This window comes from Mobula hypostoma, chromosome 18 (genome assembly GCF_963921235.1).
Source record: "Mobula hypostoma chromosome 18, sMobHyp1.1, whole genome shotgun sequence".
Lineage (NCBI taxonomy): Eukaryota > Metazoa > Chordata > Chondrichthyes > Myliobatiformes > Myliobatidae > Mobula > Mobula hypostoma.
In genome coordinates this window covers 13,838,882-13,859,709 of record NC_086114.1, presented here as the reverse complement: position 1 = coordinate 13,859,709, position 20,828 = coordinate 13,838,882, and the positions used below count along the sequence as shown (strand labels likewise).

Here is a 20,828-nt window from a genome sequence, read left to right as displayed (position 1 = left end):
GGTTATGGACTACAGGAGGAATGGAGACAAGTAGCCCCTATTGACATCAATGGATCTGGGGTTGAGAGGGTGAACAGTTTTAAGTTCTTTGGCATAAACATCACCAAGCTTCTCACGTCGTTTGTACATACCGGCTTTGTGGTGAAAAAGGCACAACAGTGCCTCTTTCACCTCAGACAGTTGAAGAAATTTGGTATGGGCCCCCATATCCTAAGAACTTCCTATAGGGGCATAATTGAGAGCATCCTGACTGATTGCATCACTGCCTGGGATGGGAACTATACTTCCCTCAATCGCAGGACTCTGCCGAGAGTGGTGTGGACAGCCTAGCTAACGCACCTGTAGATGTGAACTTCCCACTATTCAGGACACTTACAAACACAGGTGTGTAAAAAGGGCCTGAAGGATCATTGGGGACCAGAGTCATCCCAACCACATGCTGTTCCAGCTGCTTCCATCCAGGAAACGAAACCACAGCATAAAAACCAGGACCAGCAGGCTCTGGGACAACTTCTTCCACCAGGCCATCAGACTGATTAGTTCATGCTGACGCAACTGTATTTCTATGTTATATTGACTATCCTGTCGTACATACTATTTATTATAAATTACTATAAATTGTACATTGCACATTTAGAAGGAGATGTAACGTAAAGATTTTTACTCCTCATGTATATGAAGGATGTAATTAATAAAGTCAATTCAATTCAATTAAATGCTAGTGGTGTGCTGCAGGGGTCAGTGCTTGGTCCATTTTGTTTGTCATCTATATTGGTGATCTGGATGATAATGTGGTTAACTAGATCAGCAAATTTGTGAATGACACCAAGATTGGGGGTGTAGTGGACAGTGAGGAAGGCTATCATGGTTTGCAAAGGTATCTGTATCAGCTGGAAAAAGGGGCTGAAAATGGCCGATGGAATTTAATGCAGACAAGTGCAAGGGTTTGCACTTCAGTAGGTCACCAACCAGGGTAGGTGTTACACAGTGAGCGATAGGGAAATGAAGAATGTGGTGGAACAGAGGGATCTGGGATTACATGTGCATAATTTATTGAAAGTAGCATCACAGGTAGATAAGATCCTAAAGAATGGTGTTGGAACATTCACATTCATAAATCAATGTATTGAGTACAGATGACAGGATGTTGTTTAAGACGTTGGTGAGGTCTAATTTGGAGTACTGTGTGCAGTTTTGGTTACCTACCTAAAGGAAAGATGTAAACAAGGGGGAAAGAGTGCAGAGAAAATTCACAAGGATGTTACTGGGACTGGAGGACCTGCGTTATAAGGAAAGATTGAATTGGTTAGGATTGTATTCTTTAGAATGTACAAAATTATGAGGGGTATAGAAAGGGTAAGTGCAAGCAGGCTTTTTCCACTGAGGTTGGGTGGGACTACAACCAGTGGTCATGGGTTAAGGGTGAAAGGTGAGAAAATTGAGTGAAACATGAGGGGAAACCTCTTCACTCAGAGGGTTGTGAGAGTATAGAATGAGTTGCCAAAACAATTGGTGCATGCGAGTTCAATTTCAACGTTTAAGAGGAGTTTGGATAGGTAGATAGATAGTTGTGATATGGAGGGCCTCAGTCTTGGTGCAGGTTGTTGGAGTAGGCAGCTTAAACGGTTTCAGCAGGGACTAGATGGGCCAAATGCACTGTCTCTGTGCTGTCCTTCTCCATGATTCTATAGACTCTAAGTATTAGCTCATTATCCATGCGATATAATTGTTTTGCTTATGTAGCCTATTAACTAATTTATCTCTATCTAAGGAATATCTTATCCATAAAAGTGATAGATTTTTTAGAAGTGCCATCTTGGCTTCTTGGCTTCTTTTTCTTTATTCTTTTGTCCTACGCCTCTTGGCATCGTTTCTCAGTTCTTTATTTAGTTTGCTTAGTACTGTATGTTTTTTTTTGCACTCTAAAATAAACTGAAATAGAATTAAGACTACTCATCATTCCTGACTCCTGGAAAAACCCGAGGGATCAGAAATTAAACCGATATCCAACAGTTCCAAAGAAAGGGGGTATGACAGGGATGTTCTGGTAGGAGAAGTCAGTGGCTCCTTATTTGCTGTCACAATTTTATGATCATTATCATGCTAAACACTGTATGGTGTCTTTCATTAATGACCCTCACTATCCAGGACATGCCCTCTTCTCCTCACTATCATTGGGGAGGAGATACAGGAGCCTGAAGACCCACATTCAATGTTTCAGAAACAGTTACCCACCTTCTACCATCAGATTTCTAAATGGTCCACGGACACTACCAAGCGATTCCTCTTTTGCTCTGTTGATTTATTTATGTAACTTAATTTTTGTGTTTTGCACTATACTGCTGTTACAAAATAATAACCTCAAGGATATGTCAATAAATTCTGGATTCTGATCCTGAGGAACTTGCCAGCAGGTAACACATATTATCCAGCACCCATAGTACTCACTTGAAGCAGTAGTTTGCATTGTGGACATAGTACTGGGACAATTGCCCATGATACGGTGGAGTTGCAGAGCAGAACATTGTCGGAGAAAGGTTGTACCGTCCAAACTTGCAGAATTCATCATTGTTCAGGGGGTAAGCTGGTTCAATGGCAACTCTATCCCCTGAAAGACAGGAAGTGAGTTATGGGTCTTTAAGGAACATTTTTGCATCTGCTTTCCTTCTTGCAAATCTCTTTCAGTGTGCTCAAAAATGCTTTACGTCCTATGAAGTTGTGTTTAAGTGTGGTTAATGCAGCCTTGAGAATAACACTGGGACTAATTTATCCACAGACTGGACCAAAACGTGACTGTACTGCCACACTGAATGATAGGCCAACAGCATTCTCTGAACAACTGAGGGAAGAGGTACTGCCAAGGCAAAGACGGATGATGCTCGACAAGTGCTCAGCTCCACTAACAAAGTCAACAGGTGGTTTTAGGACACCCAAATTAGCTTAGAGCGGCAATGAAGACTTGAGAAAACCCGAGTTGTGCAGTGAATCAACATCTAGTCATACTGTTAGAATGGAAGACCTTTAAAGGGGGAGGTAATCTAGGAATTTTGATAATAATGAGTAAAGAATGCCCATAGCACTGGACGGGAAGAAGAACAGTCTTCTTCACAATAACATCATGCAGTCTTTTATTTGTTTTTTAGAGAGTAAATAAACTCTCAGTTTAACGTTCCACAAAAAAATTACATCACTGATCTCCCTCCAGCCCTCGCTCTCTCCATGAATCCCTCGTCCACTCTTCCCTCCCCACTGATCTCCTTCCAGCCCTCGCTCTCTCAGTGAATCCCTTGTCCACTCTTCCCTCCCCACTGTTCTCCCTCCAGCCCTCGCTCTCTCCATGAATCCCTCGTCCACTCTTACCTCCCCACTGATCTCCCTCCAGCCCTCGCTCTCTTTGTGAATCCCTCATCCACTCTTCCCTCCCCACTGATCTCCCTCCAGCTCTCACTCTCTCTGTGACTATCTTGTCCACTGTTCCCTCCTTGCTGATCAGCACTCCCTCTCTCAGTGACTCCCTTGTCCACTATTCCCTCCCCATTCATCTCCCTCCTGGTATTTACCCCTCTCTGCAGGCAACAGGAGTACTGCCACTGCCCCTTCACCTCCTCCTTCACCACATTCAGGACCCTAAATATTGCTTCTATGTGGGGCAACACTTCTCCTTCTCCTCATTCAGCACCTTAGCTCTGTCCAGCACAACAGGAAGGATTTCCATTTTAATTCTACAGCTAATTTCCATTCTGTCACGTCAGTCCATGGTCTCCTCACCGCAATGATGAGGCTACTCTTCATATTCCGTCCGGGCAGCCTCCATACTGAATATGAGGTATTGCTTTTCCAAAAACTGATTTCTCTAACTTCCGGTAATTTCACCCACCCTCTCCTTCTCTATTTTTCTATTCCCCATTCTGACTCCTCTCTTACCCCTTCTCTTCTCCTCATCTACCCATCACTGTGCTCTAGTGCCCCTTTCCTCTCTCCCATGGTCCACCCTCCTCTCCCATCAGATTCCTTTACCTTCACCCCTTTACCTTTTCCACCTATCATCTCCCAGCTTCTCACTTCATTGTCCTCCCCAACCCCCTCACCTGGTTTCACCTAACACCTGCTAGCTTGTACTCCTTTCCTTCCCCCATCCTCCTTTTCTGGCTGCTTCCCCCCATCTTTCAGGTCCTGCTAAAGGGTCTCGGTCGAAAACATGGACTGTATATCCCCCTCCCTAGATGCTGCCGAACCTGCTGAGTTCCTCCAGCATTTTGCGTGTTACTCCTTCGGCGTCACCCTGGGAACGCCACACTGAAATTTTAAACTCCAAACCCTGAGGTGGAACTTGGACCTGAGTAGCCACTGGCAACACCCGACAATAACATCAATATCTGTAGTGATGCCTCAGGCAAGAATGGTAAATCAACAATGAGGAAAAAAAGTCCGAGATTCAATCCCTGAATGTTTGACGAACTAAGACTTTCTAATGAACTTTTAAAACCACAGTCAGCTGAAGGAACTCAACAGGTTGGGTTGAGCTGAATCTGTGGGGGAAAGGGAATGAGAACCGTAGAACATTACAGCACAGAAACAAGCCTTTTGGCCCTTCTAAGCTGTGCCGAACCATTTTTCTGCCTAGTCCCACTGACCTGCAATTGGACCATATCCCTCCATACACCTCTCATCCATGTACCTGTCCAAGTTTTTCTTAAATGTTAAAAGTGAGCCCACATTTACCACTTTATCTGGCAGCTCATTCCACACTCCCACCAGTCTCTGTGTGAAGAAACCACCCCCCTCCCCATGTTCCCTTTAAACTTTCCCCCCTTCACCCTTAACCCATGTCCTCTGGTTTTTTCTCCCCTAGCCTCAGTGGAAAAACCCTGTTTGTATTCACTCTATCTATACCCATCATAATTTTATATACCTCTATCAAATCTCCCTTCATTCTTCTACGCTCCAGGGAATAAAGTCCTAACCTATTCAACCTTCTCTGTAACTGAGTTTCTCAAGTCCCGGCAACATCCTTGTAAACCTTCTCTGTACTCTTTCAACTTTATTAATATCCTTCCTGTAATTTGGTGACCAAAACTGCACACAATACTCCAAATTCAGCCTCACCAATGCCTTATACAACCTCACCATAACATTCCAACTCTTATACTCAATACTTTGATTTATAAAGGCCAATGTACCAAAAGCTCTCTTTACGACCCTATCAACCTGTGACGTCACTTTTAGGGAATTTTGTATCTGTATTCCCAGGTCCCTCTGTTCTACTGCACTCCTCAGTACCTTACCATTTACCTTGTATGTTCTACCTTGGTTTGTCCTTCCAAAGTGCAATAACTCACACTTGTCTGTATTAAACTCCATCTGCCATTTTTCAGCCCAGTTTTCCAACTGGTCCAAATCCCTCTGCAAGCTTTGAAAACCTTCTTCACTGTCCACTACACCTCCAGTCTTTGTATCATCAGCAAATTTACTGATCCAATTTACCACATTATCATCCAGATCATTGATATAGATGACAAATAACAATGGACCCAGCACTGATCCCTATGGCACACCACTAGTCACAGCCCTCCACTCAGAGAAGCAATCCTCCACTACCACTCTTTGGCTTCTTCCATTGAGCCAATGTCTAATCCAATTTACTACCTCTCCATGTATACCTAGCGACTGAATTTTCCTAACTAACCTCCCATGCGGGACCTTGTCAAAGGCCTTACTGAAGTCCATGTAGACAACATCCACTGCCTTCCCTTCATCCACTTTTCTGGTAACCTCCTCAAAAAACTCTAATAGATTGGTTAAACATGACCTACCACACACAAAGCCATGTTGACTCTCCCTAATAAGTCCCTGTCTATCCAAATACTTGTAGCTCCTATCTCTTAGTACCCCTTCCAATAATTTACCTACTACCGATGTCAAAATTACCGGCATATAATTTCCCAGATTACTTTTAGAGCCTTTTTTAAACAACGGAACAACATGAGCTATCCTCCAATCCTCCGGCACCTCACCCGTAGATACCAACATTTTAAATATATCTGCCAGGGCCCCTGCAATTTCAACACCAGTCTCCTTCAAGGTCCAAGGGAATACCCTATCAGGTCCTGGGGATTTATCTACTCTGATTTGCCTCAAGATAGCAAGCCTTGTTTGCCTTATTTCCATAGACTCCATGGCAGTTTCCTTGGTAAATACAGATGCAAAAAACCCTTTTAAGATCTCCCCCATTTCTTTTGGTTCCAAACATAGCTGACCACTCTGATCTTCAAGAGGACCAATTTTATCCCTTACTATCCTTTTGCTCTTAATATACCTGTAGAAGCTCTTTGGATTATCCTTCACCTTGACTGCCAAAGCAACCTCATGTCTTCTTTTAGCCCTCCTGATTTCCTTCTTAAGTATTCTTTTTGCACTTTTTATACTCCTCAAGCACCTTATTTGCTCCCTGTTTCCTATACATGTCAATGTTTCAGCTGGAAGTACTACATCAAGATCCTAACCGTTGGTAACTCCTTTCCCACCCACAGACACTGAATAACCTGCTGAGTCTCCCTAGTAAATAAGCTGTTGCTCCACATTCCTACACATAGACTCTTTTCCACAACTTTTAAAACAGGAAGAAAGCTGAGGGAAATAAACCAATGCTTTCTTTCATGAGATACTACGGGTGTCCACACAGGACTGGATTCACCCAATCATCTTTGGAAACATTAGTGCTCAGACCACTGTCGCAGTGAAGCCCATCTCACCCCCTTTTCGAAATGCCATTAAATCCATTATTTTTCCTATCGTCAGCTTTGAATGTTATTGTTATTCCTCTCCGTGCCTTGCAGTGCATCGGGCTGCAGTCTTGCCATTTCTTTAGCATTATGTCTGTTTTTCACGAGGCTGAGCTGCTAGCTCGACGGTGAACCGAGCACGGATGGAAAGCGCGAAAGGAGTCATCCAGGACCATTCGCCTCAAAGTCTGGTGCTGATGCCACCACACCACCGGCTGGCTAGTGTTGAATGACAACGGTTAAAAAACAATATTGAACACAATGAACAACACACATACTCAGCATCTTGTTGAGTCGTTTCAACATTTAGTGTGTGTTACTCAAGGTTCCCAGCATTTGCAGATCTCTTGTGTATTACTAAACAAAATGGCATTCCTTTGAGAAGATATGAGGTGTATAGGGTAAATACCAGCCAGCTTTTCCACTGAGGGTTGGGTGACACTAGAACTAGAGGTCATGGGTTAAGGGTGAAAGGTGAAATGTTTCAGGGGAATCTGCTGGGGATCTTCTTCACTGGGTGGTGACAGTGTGGAAGGAGCTTCCAGAGGAAATGGTGGGTCCAGGTTTGATTTCAATAATTAAGAGAAATTTAGATAGGTACATGGATGGGAGGAGATGGAGGGTTATGGTCTGGGTGCAGATTGATGGGAGTAGGCAGATTAATAGTTCAACACGGACTAGATGGGCCAAAGGGGCTGTTTCTGTGCTGTATCGTTCTATGTCTTCTATGAGTTCAGATGTACTGAGCAACCGGAATGGGGAAGAAGCATTTCACAGACATGATAAGCATTGGGACAGTAAAATCAAAGGGTTTCAGAGGGGGGAGAGTGGTAGGTGTTGTGACCAATCAATCCCACATGTTATTTTTCTGTAAAATGAACAGGGCGAAGAAGCTGTGGACATGACAAATCCTCTGAGTATATACAGTACCTATAAAAAGTATTCACCCCCCCCCACCAAGACGTTTTCATGTTCTATTGTTTTACAACAATGAATCACAATGGATTTATTTTGGCTCTTTTTGACACTGATCAACAGGAAAAGACTCTTTTGTGTCAAAGTGAAAACAGATCTCTACAAAATGATCTAAATCAATTATAAGTATAAAACACCAAACAATTGATTGCATAAGTATACACATGCTTTAATATGACACACCAAATCATCACCGGTGCAGCTAATTAGTTTTAGAAGTCACATAATCTCCACTTTTAAAGTGGAGATCATCGTGTGCAATCAAGGTGTTTCTATTGGTTGTAGTAAAAATACACCTGTATCTGGAAGGTCCAACTGCTGGTGAGTCAGTATCCTGGCAAAAACAAAGCAACAATCCAAGCAACTCCACGAAAAAGTTATTGAAAAGCACAAGCCAGGAGATAGATGGAAGAAAACTTCTAAGTCACTGAATACTCCTTGGTGCACAGTTAAGTCAATCATGAAGAAATGGAAAGAATATGACACAGCTGTACATCTGCCTAGAGCAGTCCATCCTCAAAAACTGAGTGACCGTGCATGAAGGGGACTAGTGAGGGAGGCCACCAAGAGACCTATGACAACTCTGGAGGAGTTACAAGCTCCAGTGGCTGAGATGGGAGAGACTGCGCATACGACAACTGTTTCCCGAGTGCTTCACCAGTTGCAGTTTTATGGGAGAGTGGTAAAGAGAAAGCCACTGTTGAAAAAAAACTCACATGAAACTCAGCTAGAGTTTCTGAAGTCAGCTGGAAGAGGGTTGAAACCAAAATTGAGCTTTCTGCCCATCAGAATAAACACTATGTTTGGCATAAGCCAAACACTGTATATCATCAAAAACACACCATCCCTACCACGAAACATAGAGGTGGCTGCATCATGCTGTGGGAATGCTTCATTCCAGCAGCCCCGAAAAGTCTTGTGAAGGTAGAAGGTAGAGTGAATGCAGCAACATACAGTGAAATTCTGAAGGAAAACCTGATGCAGTCTGCAAGAGAACTGTGACTCGGGAGAAGATTTGTTTTCCAGCAAAACAATGACCCCAAGCATAAAGCCAAACCCTCACAGGAATGGCCTAAAAGCAGCAAAGTTAATGTCCTGGAGTGGCCAAGTTGAAGTCCGGGCCTCAATCCAATTGAGAATTCATGGCTGGACCAGAAAAGGGCTGTTCTCTCATGATCCTCATGCAATCTGATAGAGTTTGAGCAGTTTTCTAAAGAAGAATGGGGAAAAATTGCAGTGTCCAGATGTGCAAAGCTGATAGAGACCTATCCACACAGACTCAAGGCTGTAATTGCTGCCAAAGGCGCATCTGCTAAATACTGATTTGAAGGGAGTGAGTAATTATGACATCAGCTATTTTGTGTTTAATAATTGTAATAAATTTAGACCAATTTGTAGAAATTTGTTTTCACTTTGACACAAATGAGCCTTTTTTTGTTGATCAGTGTCAAAAAAGCCAAATTAAATCCATTATAATTCTATGTTGTAAAACAATAAAACGTGAAAACTTCTGGGGGCGGGGGGGGATACTTTTTATAGGCACTATACATAAGGGAGCTAAAAACAAATTATTGGAGGAACTCAGCAGGCGAGGCAGCGTCAATGGAGGGAAATAGGCAGTCAATATTTTGGGTTGAGACTCTTCATCTGGACTGAAAGACAGAGAGGATCTTCCTTTCAATCCATTTGAAAGGTTGTAGCCCAAAATGTTTATTGTCCAATTCCCTCCACAGATGCTACCTGAGGTGCTGAGTTCCTCCACATCTTGTTTGTTGCTTCAGATACCAGCACCTGCAGTCTCGTATATCTATACATGTACAGGACTTCTGATAACTGGGAGAACAGCGGGAAGAGTTTAAAAGGAAGACAAATTTACAGAGCGGGAGACAGAATTTGGGCTGGATGGCATGGATGCGTGAATGTGGTTGCGGAACTTGTTGAGGGAAAGAGAGTGGGGACGGAGCGGGAATTGCTGGGAGGGGTTACGCGGGCCCGGTAATGGCGGACACAGCGGTGGGGGGGGGAGGTGGTTGAGGAAAAGAGAGTGGAGAAGGAGCGGGATAGGGATTTGGGATCAGAGGTAGGCAGCTGGGGAGAAATGGATTATTGTGAAGGGAGAAATAAAGGGAATGAGGAGATAGTGAGGGGACGGATGAATCAAAACCGAGACAAAGATAGGTGGCTTAAAGTTAAATTGGATAGATATATGGACAGGAAAGGAATGGAGGGTTATGGGCCGAGTGTAGGTCGGTGGGACTAGGTGAGAGTAAGAGTTCGGCACGGACTAGAAGGGCCGAGATGGCCTGTTTCCGTGCTGTAATTGTTATATGGTTATATGGTAATGGTTGGCAAATGGGGAGGGCACCATTATGTAACGTTTGGAGTCCAAGTTAAAGAAAAGAACATGTGAATTAAAATGAGAGTCAAGAATTGAAGACATGCAAGGTTGTTTGAAATCATATAGTGCACATCATATAACATTCAGATAGTTTCCTATTGTCTTATTTCTAGTGTTTGTAATTATATAATTTTATCTGTGGCATTTTTTGTCAGTATTAATAAAAGAGTTCTGGAAGGTGCTGATTTTGACTGGTTTTACTCCCTGGACTGGGGTCAGGCTGAACCCCTAGAACAGAAATAAAAGACAACTCCTGAACATACTCACACACAACACACTCAAAATGCTGGAGGAACTCGGCAAGCCAGGCAGCATCTATGGGAAAGAGTACAGTCGACGTGTTGGGCCAAAACCCTTCGGCAGGACTGTAATCTTCATCTTGAATGTTGACTCTTTTCCTGTACATACTCATTGGATCTAGCACCATGGTTTGGAATTCCTCTTACCTACTTGGAGATGATTCACTCCCGGTCCCAATTTGGTCACCGTCCCAGCACCTTCATGGCCCAGAACCATTGGGTTCTTCATGTAAAAACTTCCCAACCTTCCATGTTGCCAGTAATGGACATCAGATCGGCAGATCCCAACAGCGTTCATCTGCAACTGCACCTCTGAAAACACAGCAGAGGAGACAAATCAGGTGCTCACAAATTTACTTTAAAATGCTTCTCTGTTACGTAGCAAGGCACCTTACTGGGCCAGAGCCGTAGCTGTGTGCCAACTATACTTGCCAGTGGCTGTTGTGGATCAAACGGGAACAGGTAAAGCAGGACCTGAGTTGGACTGCTCAGCCCATGATCCTGCTCCAATACTCCATCAGGTTGTGACCATCCTAATGTCACATCTGGCCCTGGATCCTGTGCAGGCAGGAGAGATTTAGTGTAGTTTAGTCTGGCGCCGACATCGTGAGCTGAAGGGTCGGTTTTTGTGCTATAGTGTTCTAACTACAAGGAGCTGGCACAAAGAGGCACGGAGGGCATGTTGTACATGGGCTGCTCTCACTGAAGATCCAAACAGGTGAAACTAAACTGATTTTTAAAAATTTACATTCCCTTATAAGTGATTAAAATTGCAGGATTTATTAATTTGTTTATCTATTTATTTATTGAGATAGAGTACAGAAAGGGTCCTTCCGGCCCTTCCAGCTACACCAGCCTGCAATCCTCTGATTGAACCCTAGCCTAATCACAGGGCAATTTACAATGACCAATTAACCAACCAACAGGTGCGTCTTTGGACTGTGGGAGGAAACCAGAGCACCTGGTAGAAAGCCTACTGGTCACAGGGAGAACATACAAACTCCTTACAGACAGTGGCAAGAGCTGTACTGTAAAGTGCTGTGCTAACCGCCATGCCACCATGCTACCATTTATGGGGAAGGAGGAACTCATCATCATGAAACAAATTAGCCTACTTGCCCAAATACCTGGCTGAGACAAGATGAAATGTGAGCTTTTCTTTTGTAGTGTATGAATGTTGAATCACAAAATCATTGCTTGTTTTATAAATGTGCAAAAGGACTTGGATCTTTAAATTCTTAACTGCTTGCTACCTAAAGATTGTTTCAATGGACTCAGATAAAGTGTGATTGTAACACGAAAGAAAGTTGAAGAGAACGCTATGCTGAGGAGAATGAAAGGACTTACCATTAAGGCCTGGTTCAGGAACTGGAAGCTTTTCCTGTGAAGAGAGAGAAAGGATAGGTGCTTGAGAAAGGATTGAACATTAATGGTTGGGATTCAAATCAAATCCTCACATTAAACTTCTATAGATGGGCAGTTGAGAGCATTCTATCTCGGCCTGGTGTGGAAAAACCAACACCCAAAAAAATTAAAAGCCTACAAAAAATAGCAGACGCAGCCCAGTCCATCACAGAAAAAACACTCCCCACCATTGAGCACTGCCACAAGAAAGTGGCATCCAACATCAAGGACCTCACCATCCAGACTATGACCCCTTCTCACTGCTGCCATCGGGAAGGAGGTACAGGAGCCTTAGGTCCCACACCATCAGGTTCAGGAACAATTATTAACTTTCAGCCATCAGGCTTCTGAAACAGTATGGATAACATCACCCAGCACAACTCTGAACTGATTCCATAACCTCTGTCCGCCAGAGAAAGCAGGATCTCCCAGTGGCCACACATTTTAATTCCACGTCCCATCCCCATTCTGACATGTCTATCCACGGCCTCCTCTACTGTAAAGATGAAGCCACACTCAGGTTGGAGGAACAACACCTTATATTCCATCTGGGTAGCCTCCAACCTGATGGCATGAACATTGACTTCTCAAACATCTGCTAATGCCCCACCTCCCCCTCGTACCCCATCTGTTATTTATTTTTTATTATTATTATTTTTCTCTCTCTCTCTCTCCTTTTTCTCCCTCTGTCCCTCTCACTATACTCCTTGCCCGTCCTCTGGGCTTCCCCCCTCCCCCTTTCTTTCTCCCTAGGCCTCCTGTCCCATGATCCTCTCATATCCCTTTTGCCAATCAACTGTCCAGCTCTTGGCTCCATCCCTCCCCCTCTTGACTTCTCCTATCATTTCAGATCTCCCCCTCTCCCTCCCACTTTCAAATCTCTTACTATCTCTTCTTTCAGTTAGTCCTGATGAAGGGTCTCAGCCCAAAACGTTGACCGTACCTCTTCCTATAGATGCTGCCTGGCCTGCTGCGTTCACCAGCAACTTTTATGTGTGTTGCTTGAAATTCCAGCATCTGCAGATTTCCTCGTGTTTGTGATTCCATAACTATGGTCTCACTTTCAAGTATTCTACAATTCATAGTCTAAGTATTGTCTGTCTGTCTGTCTGTCTGTTTATTATTTTTTGTATTTGCACAGTTTGTTTTCTTTGGCATATTGGTTGTTTGTCAGTCTTTATGTGTACTTTTCATTGATTCTTTTGTATTTCTTTGTTCTACCGTGAAGCCCTGCAAGAAAATTAACGTCAAAGTAGTATGTGGTGACATTTATATAGTTTGACAATAAATCGACTTTGAACTACCAATGCCTGTAGCTCTCTAAACATTTCCACTTACTGTACCTATCTCGATAGATTTTAAGTGTTGATAATGTACCTGCCTCAGCCACTATTTCTGGCAGCTCATTCCAAGTTCACACCACCCTTTGCATGAGGAAGTTGCCCCTGATGTTCCTTTTAATTGCTAAGCTCTGATCTGAAACCTATGCACTCTTGTGTTCATCCCCACCCCACCCCCAGAAAAAGACTACATGCTTTCACCCTGTTTACGTCTCTCGTGATCTTCCTCCCTCCTGTCCAATCCTAATGAGGAGACTTGGCCCAAAACGTCGACTGTTTATGCCTTCCATGCAGTACTGTGCAAAAGTCTGAAGCAGACGTATATCTAGGGAGCCTAAGATTTTTGAACAGTACTGTATTTATCAAGAAGGAGTGGAGAGCGAGTTTGTAAATCTGGCAGGAGCAAAGGATGTTGGGAATGGTGTGGTTGGAGCACCGAGGGAGGGGTATGGGTGACATGGAAGGAGTGCGGTGTCTGGGCACACCCAGTTCTGCGAGGCCAGGCAAAGTGATTTGATTCCAAACAACTGGTTTATCAACCATTACAGAATGTCCCTTCAGCGCTTCCCTTTCCCACCCCTCTCACTTCTGCTTTTCCCCACCATGATTCCCCTCTCCCTGCCCCCTTCCCAGCATAGAGACCTATATCTGAATCAGGTTTATCATCTCTCACTTGGTCATGAAATTTGTTTTTTTTTGCTGCAGCATTACAGTACAACACATAAAACTACTACAGTACGGTACAAAAGTTTCAGCAGGACCCACATTTTTAACTCCCATGTTCAGTGCCCTAACTAATGAAGTCCAGCATGCCAAACACCACCTTCACCGCCCTATCGACCATTTTCAGTGAACTATGCACGTTCATTCCAAGGCCCCTCTGTTCCACTCCCCAGGACTCTACCATTCACAGTACAAGTCCGTGGAAAACGGAGGAATCAGAATCAGATTTAATATTACTGGCATTGTCATGAAATTTGCTGTCTTTGTGGCAGCAGTACAATGCAATTCATAGTAATAGAGGAAAACATGAATTACAGTAAGAATATAATATTGAATAGTTAAATAAGTATATGCAAAAAATTTTTTTAAAATTAAAAGTGAGGTAGTGTTCATGGATTCAATGTCCATTCTGAAATTGGATGGCAGAGAAGAAGAAGTTGTTCCTGAATTGCTGAGTGTGTGTCTTCATGCTTCTGTACCTCCTCCTCGACAGTAGCAATGAGAAGAGGGCATGTCCTGGGTGAAGGGGGTCCTTAATACTGGATGCCACCTTTTTGAGGCATCACTCCTTGAAGATGTCCTAGATACTACGGAGGCTAGAGCCCATGATAGAGCTAAGTTCGTCATGCTAGTTCAAATGCTAGTTAAGCCCATGTCCTGTACGAATGTTAAAAGCTTTCCAATGAATTATCTTTAAACTCCTGACTGTGCCAGGTCTTCAGTTAAACTGTGTCTCACAGGCATTCTAACTGTAGTTTAACCTCATTCCCTTCAGGTGTTTTACCCCCGGTCGCTGTGTGCAATATTATTTTACATCAACCCTATGCTTTGGATCAATTTGTTTCATGCAAAATTTGAAGACGGGTATGTCCACATACCTTGTTTTATGTCAACTGAGATATACCTCAGAGTTGCCTAATCTATGAAGGAGTTGAATAAACCATGAAGGATTAATATACAGGTGCCACTTATTTATTTATCTATTGGCCCTTTCCGCCCTTCGAGCCACGCCACCCAGCAACCCCCCGATTTCATCCTAGCCCAATCACGGATTAATCTACCAAGCAGACTGCGGGAGGACACCGAGCAGCTGAAGAAAAGCCACGCTGTCATGGGAGAACGTACGGGCAGCAGCAGCAATTGAACCAGGGTTAGCTGAACTGTATGCTAACCACTATGCTGCTGTGCCACTCTGATGGCATGAAGGTCCTCAAAAATGAGAAGTCTGTTTCTTTTCAACCTTTATCAGTTCTGGAGTCTGTCCAGTAAGCATTTTAAGTAAGTAGCATGGGTATTAAATGTTCTATAGAGTCATAGAGAAGTACAGCACAGAAACAGGCCCTCAGCCCAACTAATCCATGCCAAATCTGCCTGCTCCCATCAACCTGCACTGGGACCATAGCCCTCCATACCTCTACCATCCTTGTGCCTATCCAAACTTCTCTTAAATTTTGAAATTGAGCTCACATGCACCACATACACTGGCAGCTTATTCCATGCTCTTACAGCCCTCTGAGTGTAGAGGTTTTCCCATATGTTCCCCTTAAACTTCTCACCTTTCACCCTTAACCCCTGACCTCTGGCTATAGTTCCACCCAACCTCCGTGGAAAAAGCCTGCTTGTATTTACCCTATCCATACCCCTCATAATTCTGTATACCGCTATCAAATCTCCTCCCAATCTTCTATGCTCCAAGGAATAAAGTCCTAACTTATTCAATCTTTCCTTGTAACTCAGGTCCTCCAGATCTGGCAACTTCTTTGTAAATTTTCTCTGTACTCTTTCAACCTTTTTTACATTTTTCCTGTAGGTAGGTGACCAAAACTGCACACAATACTCCAAATGAGGCCTCACTGATGATCGGAGGTACAACATCAACATAACATCCTGTCGCTTGTACTCAATACTCTTATTTATGAAGGTCAATATGCCAAAAGCTTTCATTGCGACCCTATCTATCTGTTACGCCACTTTCACGTTTTCTGGTATTCAGCTGTTGTAGTGAGCTCAGGGGATGTGTGACTTTGGCAGAACCCAAACTTAGTTTCTGGGAGCAGGTTAGTGAATAGTGTCACTTCATGGCGTTTTTGACTAACCCTTCAATCGCTTTGTCGATGCTTGAGTGTTGACTAAAGGAGCGGCAACCAGCTGGGTTGGGTTTTGATTCTTGTGGACAGAACACACTTGGGCAATTTTCCTCATTGTTGGGTAGATGCCAGGGTTGTAGCTGTACTGGTTTAGCTTAGCCAAGGGTACAGCAAGTTCTGGAACACAAATCTTCAGTAGTATTGCCAGAAATGTTTTCAGAGCCCATAGTCTTTGCTGTACCAAGAGACTTCAGCTGTACCTTGATATCACATAGAATACAAAGCAGACACAGGCAGAAATGCGCACACACACACACAAACACACACACACACACACACACAAAAGCACAACCACACACACACATACACACACCCACACAGGTAACTGCAGGCTGGCAAGTCTTACATTAGTGTTGCAAAATTACAAGGAAAAATATCAGAGGAATTATTATTATTAATTTGCGTTTGAAGAGGCATGGACTGATTGGGGATAGTCAATGAAACTTTGTTCATGGGAGATCAAGTCCGACTGCATTTTTCGAGGATAGGACTAAACACATTGATGTAGTCCATGTGGACTTTGGAAAAGCTCTTTACCAAGGCCATGCTCACTCAACGGTTTTATTGGTAGGAACTGAGTTCTCAGTGAAATTGGAGGAGATTATGTTTATTTGTCACTTGTACATCAAAACTTACAATGAAATGTGTCATTTGCATAACAGGCAACATAATCTGAGGTTGCTTCCAGTGCTAACATAGCACAATCACAATTTACTAACCCTAACCCATGCGTCTTTAGAATGTGGGAGGAAATCGGAGCACCTTTAGGAAACTCATGAAGTCATGGGGAGAACGCTCGAACTCTTTGCAGACAGCTGCAGGAATTGAATCCCGAGCTTATGGCTGGCGCTGTCAAGTGTTACGCTTAATGCAGTCCATCCGAGGAGTGGTGGAGCAGGTTTCAGGAAACCCACACAGCTCCTCCTGATCCAGCTTCTTGAACAACATAAAGGGCTCGGTCTCGAAACAGCTTTGATACTCTCTTCTCTCTCGTGGCAATCACCTGCTCACAGGAGAGGGAAATTGGACAAGGGAATCTCTGCCTACTCCTCATTAGGAGGATTAACTCTCAAGAGTTGGGGAAGCAAGACTATGGCACTGTCCTATGCTGGGCCAGTCAATGTCCCTGTTTAAAAATAAGACACAAGCCAGGATGAGGCAGCACGGCAGCGTAGTGGTTAGCACAGCATTTTACAGTACAGTCGAAACAGGTTCAATTCCCACCACTGCCTGTAAGGCATTTATATGTTCTCCCTGTGACTGTGTGGGTTTCCTCCGGGTGCTCTGGTTTCCTCCCAGGACCAAAGACTTACTGATTGGTAGGTTAATTGGTCATCGTAAATTGTCCCATGACTAGGCTAGGATTAAATTGGGGATTGCCGGGTGGCGTGGCTCAAAAAGCTGGAAACACCTGTTCCCTGTATCTCAATAAATAAATAAATGATAAGATGATATTTTCCTGAAGATGCTGGAAATCCGGTGTAACACACACACAAAATGGTGAGGAACTCAGTAAGTCAGGCGATGTCAATGGATAGGAATAAAGAGTTGACATTTTGGGCCAAGACTCTTCCTCAGGATTAAGATGATATTTGTCTTTCAGAGGGTGATGAGTCTTTGGAGCTCTTTTTCCCCAAGAGGCTTTGAATATATTTAGGGTCATAGAGTAATAGAGCATGGTAACAGGCATATCGGCCCAACCCATCCATGCCGACCGGAACGCCAATCCAAGCTAATCCAATGGTAAGTATAAGCTTGTAGGGGTAAGGCAGAGATAGATAGAGTCTTGATTAGCCGGAAGAATAGAGGAAGTTTACATAATAAAACCATAAGACATAGGAACGAAATTAGGCTATTTGGCCCATCAAGTCTGCTCCGCCATTTCATCATGGCTGATTTATTATCCCTCTCAACCCCATTCTCCTACCTTCTCTCTATAACCTTCGATGCTCTGACTAATCAAGAATCTGTCAGGTTCCTGATTTTCCAGAGATGGGTAGGAAAGCAGAGCTGATTAGATTGCCCAAGATCCCACTGGATGGTGAAGCAGACTCCAGGGCCAAATGGCCTGTCCTTCTCCTTATGCTGTGTATGGTTCTACACTGCTGCCCTTGCTTAGCTGCTTTCTCAGTTCCACCAGGCTCTGCAGGGCACATTGCCACTTCATTTGGCAACCTCCACTTTCAACTCGCTGCGCCCCACCCTACTTCCTGGAAGTTCAGCAGTGGAGAGTGCTGAGGGTCTTTCAGAGGGTGAGGGTAAAGGGTAAGTAAGGGAGATCAGCCTGTCTAGAGATTTCACTCATTCTGGCAGGATGACAGACCATTTCTCTCTCTCTCTCTCTCTCACTCACACACACAGGCACAGACACTTATCAGGAGCACCTTCACCACAGTGAAAATTCACTGGCACAAAGAGGGGAGATGGAAATTAGACAGAACAATGCCAGCTCAAATACTCACATTTTTGCAGAGGATCTTGAAGGGTTAGGTTCAGGGTGAGCCTGAAGACCAGCAACTCAGGGTTTAACAACAGTTTCTTCCCCACTGCTATCACACTCAATAACTACCTCAAACTGCAATTCCCTCCCTCAACTTGCATTAAGGTAGTTAGTGTAACTACTCTTTATTTTGTCATGTAAGTTGTAGAACATGGAACATTACAGCACAGTACAGGGCCTTCAGCCCACGACATAGTGCCAATTTTTTGCCTACTCCAAGATCAATCTGTCGCTTCCCTCCTACATAGCCCTTCATTTTTCTATTACCCATGTGCCTATCCAAGATTCTCTTAAAAGTTCCTAATGTATCTGCCTCTATCACCACCCCACTCTGTGTAAAATGCCTACCTCTGATATTTCCACCACCTCCCACTCTGTATAAAATGCTTACCTCTGATATCCACCCCCTCCCTCTACTTACGTTCATTATGTTCACTTACTGCAGTACTTTTGGAACATAGAACATTACAGCATAATTACAGCCCTTTGGCTCACTCTGTTGTGCCAACCCTTTAACCTATTTCAAGATCCCTCCTACGTGGCCCTCCCTTTCTCTACCATCCATGTGCCTGTCTAGTGTGTCTACCAAGCTGCCTCTATCAGTCTCCTTCGCTCCAGGGAAGCGCACAATCAGCAAATCCCTACTATCTCACTTTGTAATTGAGGTAACATCCTGGCATGTCTTTCTGCACATTCTCCAACACAGTCAGTTTGCCTTGCAGACCTGCTGGTTCACCATCCCCATTGCCTGTGACGTTCTCTGTGCCACTCCAGTCAAACTGCCCCAGCTGATGGCGAAGAGCGCCAGTCGGTGGGGGTTATTCCCCCACCGCACACCAAAACCATAGGTCTGTACACAACAGCAGCCCAGCAACTTTCTCTTATGTCCAATCCTCAACAAGAAAGTCACGTCCATTTTCATGGGCACAAGGATGGTGAGGTAGCCCACATCAGTATCATAGATGTGTGGGTACAGACAACATACAGAAGATTACACTGGGGATATTGTGTTCAGTTCTGGTCACCTCATTATAGGGAGGATGTGGAAGCTTTAGAAAGGGTGCAGTTGAGACTTACCTGGAGATTTACCACGATTAGCGAGCACGGCTTATGAGGACAGGTTGAGGAAGTTAGGGCTTTTCTTTTTTCCAATGTAAGGAGAGAGAGTTGACCTGACAGAGGTGAGGCAAAGGTAGAGAGGACACACAGCAGCTTTTTCCCAGCGCAGACATGGCTAAAGCTGAATGGGAATCACTTTAAAGTGATTGGAGGGAAGTATACAGAGGGATGTCAGAGGTAGCTTTTTTTATACTGAATGTTAAGTGCCTGGGGTGGTGGTTGAGGCAGATAGATTAGGGACATTGAAGAGGCCCAAGGATGATAGAAAAAATAGAGAGCTATGTGGGAGAGAAGTGTTAGACTGATCTTGGAGATGGCTAAAAGGTTGGCGCAACATCATGGGCTCAAGGCCATGTACTGTGCTCAACTGTATTTCCCTGCCCGTCTGCTCCTTTACATACACTAACTTGTGTAAGCATTAAACAAGACTCCATTCAGAACTACCTCTGCTGCTGTGAAACAGAACAAGGCCACACACTGCACCCGTTGCAGGTTGAATCCATCCCTTTACCAAGGCAACAGTGAGGACTTTGGCCTATGTCCGCAGCCCCAATGTGTCATACCTTATGCGCGCACGGTTTGGAATGAGGCACAAAGGAAAGAAGTGATTACCATTCGCAGATCCCCAGGACCGTACGCCATGACCGAGAGGTTGCTGTGCACCGACATGGCTGCTCTTTCCACCTGAAACTGGGACAGCTGCAAGCGCTTTTTAAAGCTGTTCAGATAAAAGCCTTTTTTTTTATCTCTCTGCTGTCCTTGACATAAAGCTGTGTTGCGTTTGTCTCTTTCCCTCTCACTTCATCAGGCCAAAGTCTGTCTTTGCTGTGATGATAAAAGCATTTTTTATTCTGTAAGTCTTCTGTCTGACTTTAGCTTTCTTTCTGACTTGGGGGGACACCAACCTTCCTCCACAAATGTCTTGAGATCATCCATCTAATTGCTAATTACAGAGTTGTACAGGACAGTTGTTTGTCATATATATTAATGATTCTGGATGATGGAGTGGTAAATTGGATTTGTAAGTATGCAGATGATGCTAAGATAGGTGGTGTTCTGGATGATGAGGTAGGTTTTCAAAGCCTGCAGAGAGATTTAGGACAGTTAGGAGAGTGGGCTGAAAGATGGCAGATGGAGTTTA

General features: G+C 44.0%; 1 protein-coding gene across 7 annotated transcripts in view; it reads right to left on the bottom strand.

Moving 5' to 3' along the window:
• LOC134358348 (sorbitol dehydrogenase-like) overlaps window positions 1-20,423 on the bottom strand; it is a 54,904-nt gene extending 34,481 nt beyond the window's left edge. For all 7 annotated transcript variants that reach the window (XR_010020863.1, XR_010020864.1, XR_010020865.1 and 4 more), the window contains exons 1-4: window positions 20,300-20,423; window positions 11,802-11,835; window positions 10,602-10,766; window positions 2,449-2,608 (exon numbers count right to left, since the gene is read on the bottom strand). Coding sequence is in view for 4 of the 7 variants with exons in the window: in XM_063070471.1 (XP_062926541.1) it covers window positions 2,449-2,608; window positions 10,602-10,766; window positions 11,802-11,835; window positions 20,300-20,356 (416 nt within the window). In the remaining 3 variants the exon portion in view is untranslated. The remainder of the gene's footprint in view (window positions 1-2,448; window positions 2,609-10,601; window positions 10,767-11,801; window positions 11,836-20,299) is intronic.
• Between the last annotated feature and the right edge of the window lie 405 nt (window positions 20,424-20,828).